The 11,075-nt window shown below is 35.0% G+C and overlaps 1 protein-coding gene across 1 annotated transcript; it reads left to right on the top strand.

The window, feature by feature from the left end:
* Positions 1-598: 598 nt before the first annotated feature.
* Positions 599-1,165, top strand: LOC115949833. The gene is made up of 2 exons (XM_031067107.1): positions 599-860; positions 984-1,165. Exons 1-2 carry the CDS (start codon positions 599-601, stop codon positions 1,163-1,165), a joined length of 444 nt encoding a protein of 147 aa, XP_030922967.1.
* The last annotated feature ends 9,910 nt before the right edge of the window (positions 1,166-11,075 follow it).

An 11,075-nucleotide genomic window follows, 5' to 3' on the forward strand; every position in this document is an offset into this window, starting at 1 on the left:
AATCAAGAGCATTCCTTTGAGTTCTACTCTACCAGCAGATAAAATTGTTTGGCCTGAAACTACCAATGGAAACTTCACGGTTAGGAGTGCTTATAAATTGCAGGTTAGTTTGTTCAAATATACAACCTATGAAACTACTTCTGATGGTAGTTTATTGAGGAAGTTTTGGAAGAAAATTTGGTCTTTGCCCATTCCTAATAAGGTACAACATTTTTGTTGGCGTGCTTGTCGTGACGCTTTACCGACCAAAGTCAAGTTAAGGAGGCGTAATGTAATTACTGAAGACATGTGTGTTTGTTGTCATGAAAAGGCTGAGGCGAATGGTCACATTTTTTGGGGATGTCCGAAAGCACAAGAAACTTGGGCTGCTTCAAAATTACAGCTACTGCCTTTGGAAGTTCATTTTGATTCTTTTCAGGAACTATTATGGTTGGTCATGATGATTAATGCAGCTGTAGAGGAGAAGTGTTCACAACTTGTAACGATTGCTTGGGCATTCTGGGATAACAAGAACGAAATTTATCATGGAGGTGAAGGCAAATTAGGTCCAGCTTTGGCTCTTTGGGCAGCAAGTTATCTTCAAGAGTACTAGTTTGCAATGGATTCATGTGTTGAAGCTGCATTAGATTCAGTTCTGCACTTACCTAACGCACAACAACAGCCCTTGTTCTCTGCTTGGTTGCCTCCTTCAGTGGGTTTATGTAAAATTAATGTAGATGGGGCTCTTTTTACATCACGGAAGCAGGCAAGCATTGGTGTTGTAATAAGAGATGGTGAAGGCAGATTACTGGCAACTTTATGCAAAAAAATCAAAGCCCCTTTGACGGCACTTGAAGTTGAAGCTAAGGCCTATGAAGCTGGTATGTTGCTAGCAAGACATTTGGGGCTGCGAGATGGGGTGTTGGAAGGTGACTCCTTGACAATTTCTAATGCTCTCAGGCGACTTACATAGCTACCCACTTTTGTTGCTACTTTTATGGAAGGCATTCATGAGTTAGAAGCTGGAATTGGTGTTGTTAATTTTTCTCATGTGCGTAGGACTGGCAATAAGCCAGCCCACATTCTAGCAAGACAAGCTCAAAACCTTGTCAATGATGTAATTTGGATTGAAGAGATTCCTTGCTGTATTCAGCAATCTCTTATCCAGGATGTATTTGGATTGTAATGTTGTTATAATAATAGTTTTCAGTGTGTTTATCAAAATAATAATAATAATAATAATAATAATAATAAGAAGAAGAAGAAGAAGAAGAAGAAGGAAGAAATGGATCCAGGGCAATGTACCTTGGACAAAGAAATAGAAGGAATTGATACGTTTATAAAGAATCCAAAGACAGTTCCTAAACACAACACTTCCAAAACTAAGATTCAATTCTTTTGCTTGTTATATATACGTAATCCAAGTAGTAGATCATACCTACGGTGTATGGTCCATCCATTGTGTTTTGCGATTAAAAAATGTACTTTTTTTCCTTGAAAAAACTGAACTCTCTAATATAAGAGATGAGGAGATTGTAAACGGTTAAGAATGTGAATTTAGTGGGAGGTTTTAATTTGAATGATAACTGATGAGCTGGTATAGAGTTAAAAGAATAAAAAGTGATATATATTAGAGAGTTGGAACTAAAATTTTGGAACAAATAGTTGGTAAATTATAATTTAGAACATGTAATTTAGAGCATTTATTATTGTAAGGACTCAATTTGTAACAATCCCAAATTGGTATTGGGTTCGAACGTTAAGACCCAAACAATAAATTTGTAGAGAGTGGGCCAAAAGGCTAGGTCTTGGTGAACGGACAGTCATTAGTCATGGTGTTCATGATGATCGCATAGAGATGAACTGAGTGTATCTAAGAAGACTTGCTCCTCGGCACGGCCTAGGTGGCTCCGGTCCTTAAATCTCGTTCGAGGAGCTTAATGTTCTTCTCATTCCTTTTACGCTAGGTTTCAATGGTCCTGGAGACCTCTCTCCCATGCTCCTCCCCTTCTCTCCTTTTATACTACCTTTTCCCCCCTCTTGAACGTCTATGTGTAGGTTCAGCTTTATAGGGCTGATACTTGTCTTATCAGCCCATACCCAAAGTGATTGGGGGTGGTTGTAAAAGCTGAAGAGCATGGCTCTGTCAGGCGCAGAGTACTTAATTGTAGTAATGGCAGCCTTTACCTTGTTCTTTGTCGCCACACTGTTCAGGGGCCTTTCCCCATTAATGCGGCCAGAACGTTTGTTGGCGCATTCAATACGGAGGTGACATCTTTTCCTTAAACCACTCCTACACTATACTCGCCCTTTCTTTTGGGAGCGCGCTGGGGGCTGCCTTTGATGGCGTGCCATTCTTTCCTTCTAAGTTTTGGGATGCCGAGGACAGGATCGTCTTCGTCTACATCTCTAGGCCATTGGGACTTTCATTGCATGTCCTCAACAACGTCTCTCCTCGGCGCGGGCCTTGGGCCTCAATGTAAAGTGGGTCGGGATCAGAAATTCTCTGGCCCCACAATTATAATTTGGGATTATTACATTTTCCAATTAAAAAAAAAAAAAAAAAAACCTAGGGGTGTGATGAAAAAATTATTTCACCGCACATAATACTCATCACACCCCTAGGTTTTTTTTTCTGTGATTGAAAAATGAAGTAATCCCAAATTACAATAAATGCTCTAAATTATAATGAATGCAAATTATTAACTTTTACCAAAAAATTGAAAAGCCTCTGAGGCTAGTTATTCTTTTATCATTATGCTAAGACATAAACTTTTCACATTAAAAAAATGACAATATTAAATTTCATATAATAGGATATTTACAAAAAATGTTCATTAACAACTACTTGATAGATTGACTACCACTTCGCTCCTTTGAATTCATCCAATGTGCTTGCCATGCAATTTAACAAAATTGTTGATATATCACCCTAAAAAAATACAAAAAAAAAAATAGAGAGTAAGGCTTAAATGTAAGAAAAACAACAAACAAAAACAATAGGAGGAAGACAAAGCACCACTTAAAACACATACAATAAAATAATTAATCAAACCCAATAACCACCCAAAAAAAAAAAAAGACAAAAATAAATAGCATTCCCACTCTTTAAAAAAGAGTCATTAATTAGAGAAAATATTAAACAATTACCAAACTAACCAAATAAAAGAAAGGATTAAAAAAAAAAAGTGTGGTCATATTTTATACATAGTATTTTCGTGGGAGTTAAAAGATTTTTTTTTTCTTTCAAACTCTAAATTACATAAAAGAATAAGGTTTTTTTTTTTTTTTTTTTTTTTAACTCTAAGTTAGTGTTCAACTAAATATTTTGTTGAAAAAGAAAATAACAAAAAGTAATTTGAGTTCAAATAGAACTCATATTTTTTCTTTGAAATATTCACGTTTAGAAATATGAGTTTGAATAGAAAATTCGCTTTTAGAAATATAAGAAAATTCATGTTTAAAAATATGAACTCATATTTAAAAATTTTAGTCCAAATAGAAATCAAATAGATCTCATATTTTATATTCACGTTTTCAATATGAGTTCTAATATAAGTTCAAAATGTTTTCATGCTAATATGAGTTATATGACTTCAAAAGGTGAAAATAAGAAGTTATATTTGAACAAAACAATAGTAATATTAGAAAACGTGACGTGAATTTTTTTTTTTTTTTAAAGATAAGATATTGATATGGAAAGGATAATGATAATAAAGTAATGAAACCAAATATAGGAAAGCAAATACTAAATGACAACTCATAAAAGCAAATGTAATAGAGAGAATTCAATATGCATAAGGCATTCTAAACAGAGGTCATAAAAGATACTTACATTTTTGTTGTTGACTACACTTCAAGTCCAAAGTCCAAATAGTTCATTGGAGATGGAGGACAGAACACATGAAAATCTTGAAGATCAACACCCTAGTGCAAGTTCCTTGAAGTTATACCAAAATCTTGAAGACAAACACCCTAGTGCATGTTCCTTGAAGTTTAAATAGTAAAATCTTAAAGATAGGCACCCCAGTGCACGTTCCTTGAAGAAATATGTAAAAGAAATTAATGGTGAGGTTGAAATATAAGGGTTATTTTACACAAATATTTGATTTGTTTCTAGAAAATAAGAAGTTGTTCATGAATTAGAAAATCAAAATAGAAAAGACCAAAGTATATTGACATACACATACCGTTGAGTAGGAGCAAATTTGAGTAGAGCAAATAGAAAAAATGATGATAATGGTGAAAAGAAGATTAACAGAACTGAGAGAATTGGAGAATTGAAGAAGAAGCAATTTGAGTTTGAAAATCAACGTGAGTGTATCGGAGGGTGGTCCTATTTTGTAGATAGTGTTTTACGTGGGAGTTTTCATTTAGAAAAATGATCCAACCAAATTGTGGTGATACGGTTAGCAATTTGAAAACCAACAAGAAAGTAGTAGTATCTAAATTTAAGGGATATGGATGAAAAGTTATAGTGATAGTTTTATTGTATGAAAAATAAAGAAGAACTTTTATAATTAAAAAAATTGTTATAAAAATAATAATTAATAAATAAAGAAGAATTGATTTGAAAAAAAAAAAAAAACGTGAAGGGAGTATGAATAAGGGAAACGTAAATTCAAAAGAGAGAGAAAAAGAAAAAGAAAAGAAAAAAAACAAACAAACAAACAAAAACTTAGGGGAAGTTAGATATGGGTTTAAAAAAAATGAAATAGATAACAGGGAAAAAAGAAAGAAAGGATAAACCTTAATAACAGGGTAGATTACTTTTTTGATAGAAATGTGGGGGTTTTTATTATTATTTTTTTCATTAGGTTTTCTATTTTTAATTTTTAAAAAGAAGTTAAGAAAATAGTTTGAATAATTTGTAATATATATATCTTTATTTTTTTTTTGGATAAACTTGAGGATGTTTAAAAAAAAAAAAAATTGATTTGAAGATAACTTTTTTTAAAAGGAAAAAAAAATAATAATAACAAACGTATAGTTGCTTTGAAGAAGTGGATTAGTAGGTGAGTGATCCTATTTTGTAAGAAATGTTTTAGATAAGAGTTAAAGATATATTTTTACTTTGTTACCCTCAAGTTTTTCCCCCTATTTAAACATAGGCTGTAGGGGTATTTTGGAACACAAAAAAATTTGGTCTAAATAGGAAAAGCCCCTTAAATAGTAGTATAGATCATTGTTATTAATACTGTTCCTTTCCGGCAGAATGGTCGGAAAATTTTGTACCAATCCTTAAACCGGTATGAATCACCCTTTTGTTCCACCTCGGACCAAATTTCGGTTCGTACCGGCCCGTTTCAGCCATTTCGGCCTGTTTCAGTGAATTTCGGCCGGTAGACATATTTCGGCCGGTACTGAATCAACTGGTAAATGCAAAAAAATTTCCTTTTCAAGTTTTAATGGCTATTACCTGAACCCATCACAGCTCATCTTACAAGTTGAATGGCTCACGTACTCATCCCTTTACAGTAGGTTTCCACCACGGTGACGATTGCCGGAATGAACCCAGCCATGGCAGAGGCAGTTGCTGCTACTTCATCTTCTTTTTCTTCTTCTTCTTCTTTCTTTTCGTCCGCTGATCCTTCAATTCTATTTTGAATTTTCTTTGCCTACTTTTTGTGTTTTCTTTCTTGTTTTGTGAACCTAGCACGTGACTAGGTGTTGGAAATGACAAAGAGACCTGACAACAAGTTTTAGGCTTTGTTTTTGTGGGTTCACACTTAGGCTGTGTTTGGTTCGTGTAAAAGCATTTCTGGAAAATATTCCATTTTCCGGAAATGCTATTTTCCGGAAAGTAAAATGTTTTCATGTGTTTGGTTGCATTTCAAATAATTTTTCGAAAAATATTTTCTGGTGTTTGATTGTATTCTTAAAAATACCATAGAAAACACATTTTCTACTTGTTGCTCATATTTTCTCACATTTTCTCAGTTGCCAAACGAATATATAATCCCATTTCTCAATTGATAAACACCGAAACAAAACCCAACCAAAAAAAATTCATCAAATCCGGTCAAATTCATCAAAACCCAACCATTTCTCAATTGCGATTCGAAGTCGAAGTCGAAGGGCTCTGGGTTCGTCGGCGAAGTCGAACAGCGAAGTGGGCTCTGGGTTCGATCTTTCTCTGGGTTTGCCGGCGAAGTCAAACGTTTGGCTGGATCGGCATTTGGCTGGATCGGAGCTCTCGTTCTTTCTCTCGCTCTCTCTCTCTTTTGCGCGTGACCCGGAAATGATTTGAAGGGAAAATGAAAGTGTAAAATCATTTCCGGGTCAAAGGAGTAAATTTTGGTCAACAGGAAATGATTTTCCGGAAAATTTCATTTTTCGTTGCTGCCAAACACGCAGGTTTGGGGGAAAATGATTTCCTGAAATCATTTTCCCCCAAAACAAACGCACCCTTAATATATAAATAATAAAACTATTTTAATATTTAACTTTACTTTTATATTTCGGTTTTTTAATAGTAATTTTTTGTGAGAATATTTTAATAGTAAAATTGTTTTAATAGTATTTTATTTTATTTTATTTTTGTGTGAATCAATAGTACTATTATAATTATTGGGTAGATTTTTATACTTGAAATTGATATATTAGCTGAAATATGGAATTATAGTTTTAAGACTCAATAAATTATATGGATTTTAACCAATAATATATAAGGAAATATAAGTATATAAAATTATAAATAAATAAAAAGTATAAAAAAAGGTAACTCCGAAACAGTATGCCAAAACAACCTGATACCAATCTGGTACCGAAATATTCCATTCCAATAGACAAACCGAAATGAGTGCCGAAACGGTATTCATAACAATGGTATAGATATATTAGAGAGTTGGAACTAAAATATAGGACCAAGTAGTTTGTAAATTGCTTTTTTTAATTTAACTAAAATTTATGATTTTTTAAATTAGCAAATTTACATATATAACCCTATTATTTAAGCTTTATAAACTGATAAATTTAAAGGTATTTTAGGTGTAAGGGGGTGGGCTGTGCTTGTGGTGTTGGGTTGCCTCCTACTGCACTAAGCCCAAATTTTCTGGATAAGAGAGTCGGGACCGGCCCAGCTTCAGCTTAAGTTGGTCCGGTTTGTGCGCAAACTAGACCAAATCTGCCAGAGACGTGTTCACGACAGGCGAAACTGTTTCAGACAAATCGTGATAGGCAGACATAATAATAATAAAATAAACAGAAAATATCTAGCCACTTTAATGGGGAATTGACCAAATAGCCCCTAACATCAATTACAATAACAATACTATTTGTTTTCTTTTTACGGAAGAGAAAGAAAAAGAATAACAGAGAACACCAAATGTTTATAAGCATGGTTTAACCGGAATACTAGAGGAAATCGACTAGAAATTCAATCCACGGGAGCAGAACCACAAAGTGGAGAACGTCCCTCCTCAAAGCAGTCAATCTCTCAGGAAAGAGTCCTGCCGTAATGGTTAACAGCCTTGAGGGAAACGGGCCTGAGTGGTTTTCTGCGTAGGTGCTTTTGAGTTTTTCTTACAGAGGACCGGATTTCATGAGGGAGAGAGGGGACTAATCTACCGGTGCATGCCCACCTTTCTAATTCTCACTATTTCTTTCTTTCTTCTCACCTCGTTTTCTTTTGCTATTTCTTTTAAGTTTTCTATTTTTCAATAAAAGTTCCATTGTTCCTCTTCTTCCATTTCTGTTCACAGCAAGACCCTCCTTTTATAGTGCCTGCCGTGACCCGATTTTACTGTTTTAACCCTTAACTCCCTTTGTCTGGTCTGAGTGTACTGGCCAACCATCACTGTTCTGTCTATGTGGCGTCCTCCCATCGCTAGACAAGGAAGAGTATTTTGTTTGCTAGTCTGCCGTGACGCCCTTTCCTGCTACGGTCTGGGTTATTTCTCTCACCCTATCTCTCATGGCATGCACCTAATGGTTCTAACTTAGCTTACCTCTTTTGGGTAGTAAGTTATCCCAGCAGGACACCTCCCCGAAAGAGCCTGAGCCGAAACCATAAAAATAGATTTTTCCCTTCTCCCCACCACCAAACCATACCCTCTAATCCTCTGGCCCCTCGGCCTCACCATGCTTTGTATTGGCTGGGTACAGGCTGGTGGTGCCTGGGCCTTGCGCGTGCCTTCATTCCATATGTGTCCAAAATTTGCCTGCTGCCCATTTTTCTGCCGTGGTCTGGAGGCTCATCGTCCGTATTTTTTGACCTCTTATATGGGTTGCTCTTTGTTTTCCCGCTCCTTTCAGGAGCTAGGCTTTATTTGATGATAGGCCTTACATTTCTTTGGTCCATTCCTTGATTTCCTTTATTTCTTGCAATATCGTTCTGTCATTCCTGCTGTAATAACTTAATCCTACTGGACCTCTTTTAGGCTAGCCCTTTATTCCTTCTCTCAGTGGCTTGGCATGGCCACTGGTTTGCTTTTATGGGCTCCTATGTCCCTTTTGGCTTTCCTTTGGGCATCCTCGGCCCGTTTACTTTCTTTGGACTTCCTCAGCCCTTTTGCTAATTCTACATTCACATGAGCTTTTTACTAACTTCATTAGGCTTCCCTGATCCAATAACCTTATTCTCATCCTTGGGGTTTATGGGCCTTCCATAAACCCCTTACTTTCTTAGTTTGCATTACTTTGGGCCTGCGGTGGCCCTTTCTCATTTTTCTACCTCATACACTGCCTATGGGATGCTATTTTTCTCTTTCTGGGCTTCTTTGAGCCCACTTGCCTCTTTAAGACCCATTTGTTTATTTCTTGGGTCTGTGATCCATTATTCCTGCCGCTTGAGCCTAATGGTTTTGCTATTTACTTTGTCAATTCTTTGTTGCCCTTGTTATTGGGCTTTTTTTTTTTTTTTTTTTACCTGGATTCTCACAAATGGCCCTCAACATTAGGTATCAAAATCGAGATCCCAAATAGGAGAAGTCTCTTAAATAGTAGTACAAACAAGAGAAGCTCTTTAAATAGTAGTACTAGCCTCATCACACTAAATGGTCAGTTGAGAAAAAGAATGAGGTACTCGGTTTCTTCAATTTCTCTATAAATTAGAGAAGGCTTCAACAAGCAAAAGGAGGGGGAGACTGAAAAAATAATAATAATAATAATAGAGAGAAGCACACACAGATAGAGCAACAAAGAGGAAATAGCAAAGGAGAAAGTGAGAGCAAGTGAAAAGAAAAAGAAAAGGACGTAGAGGCTTGGAAAAGTTTCAGCAATAGGTTTGTATGTGGGATTTCACCAGTCCCCTTTTCTCTAAATCTCTCTCTCTCCCTCTTTCTCAAAACTAAATTTTTGTTTGGTAAAACAAATAGGGTTGGGTTCATGAGTAGTTCCTAACTCCATAAATGAAACTTGGAGTATGAATTCCTGACTCGCAGATCCTATTTGAGGATTAACAAATAAAAATTCTCTCAAGCTTTTTGTCCAGTGTTTTCTCAATTAGAGTCCTTGACTCTGCCAAAATAAACAAATGAAGTCCTTGACTCTATTATTATGAATTAGTGTTGTGCGTTTGTGTTAGAACTCCTTTCTCTCTCCCTTGTGTGTGTGTGTGTTTGTTTCTCAAAAAAGAAAAAAAAAAAAAAAAGAATTAACGGAGTCCTTGACTCTACCAATTTCAATATTAGAGTCCTTGACTCTACCATCATGAACAGATGGAATCCTTGATTCTACCTTATGAATTAATTCATTAGAGTCCTTGATTCTACCAATTTAAAATGGAATCCTTGATTCCACCATTATGAATTAAATAAATAGAGTCCGACTCTACCAATTTAAATATTAGAGTCATTGACTTTACCATCATGAATAAATGGAATCCTTGATTCCACCATTATGAATTAATGGAGTCCTTGACTCTAACATTATGAATTAATTTTAATGGATTGGAATATTTAACTCCACCAACTAAATAATTTGGAGTTCTTCACTTCACCAATTTAGAATGATATGATCCAATAGAATCCTTGATTCTTCAAATTATTTTTAATGGAGTGGAACTTCTAATTCCTTTGAATTAATTCAATGAAGTATTTACTTCCAACATGATTAATTCTTTGGGATTCCTAATTCCTCAACCAAAACTGGAGTTGCTGCTTCCCAAAATAAAATGATCATAAAATTGTTTTGAGAAAAATTTCCAATGCCCAATCTCTAAAAATGTTCATAAAAAAAAATTAAAAAAAAATTGCTTCAAAGGAATTTTCAATACCTCAATTAATTTTGGGGACTTTACTCAAAATATCATTACTTGTTTAAATTCCTACAAAGAAGCAAATGAAAGAAAGGAAAATTTGTTTGGACCTTCAATTTCTCAAAAAGAGAGTCTTTGGTTCAATTTCTATAAAAATATGAGTTTATCCTTGAGATTAAAATGAATTATCTCACCCAAAAACAAAATTAAGTCAATGCTTAATTAAATGCCTAGTATTTGACTTAAATGTCTATCATTTAGAGTGGACAAAATCATATTTGAGGATTTTAAATCTAAAACCTCAATTAAAGAACTACGAATTGGCTTGATCACCACCAAGGGTACGTAGGCAACCTAAATACATTATTAGGTGCAACCACAAATAAATAGAAACACATATCCCCTCAAATACAAAAATAAATAAACTTATGTTCAAAAGCAATGTGGTTGGAATCAAAAGTCTTCCCTTGAAACAAGGGATTGTAATTAAGAGAGGTTATCTTCAATGAGCACTACTTACATCAATAAAAAACCATATGCCCAAACATTTATGGCTGAAATTATGTTTGGTGGATTTTACTATATATCAATTTTTATCCAACATGGTTAATACAATCATGTGTTTGAATTTATTTAATAAACTTAATTTATATCTCCTAAGAAATTATAGCTATATTTTGCTTTTTTCACTATCGTTTAATTTGAGTGTCATTTGTAGTGGTTGATTTCGCTGCAGGTAGTTGTGGGTGTTGCTTTTTGGGCATTGGGGCCATAGGTCGCTCAACGGTGGTGGGTCATGGGTAATTGGGTATTAGTTGGAAAGCATGAACATGGCATTTGGGTAGGGGTGGCAAATGGGCAGGTTGGGTCATAAATGGGTTGGATAATAAATGGGTTG

Source organism: Quercus lobata, chromosome 6, assembly GCF_001633185.2.
Source record: "Quercus lobata isolate SW786 chromosome 6, ValleyOak3.0 Primary Assembly, whole genome shotgun sequence".
NCBI classification, from domain to species: domain Eukaryota; kingdom Viridiplantae; phylum Streptophyta; class Magnoliopsida; order Fagales; family Fagaceae; genus Quercus; species Quercus lobata.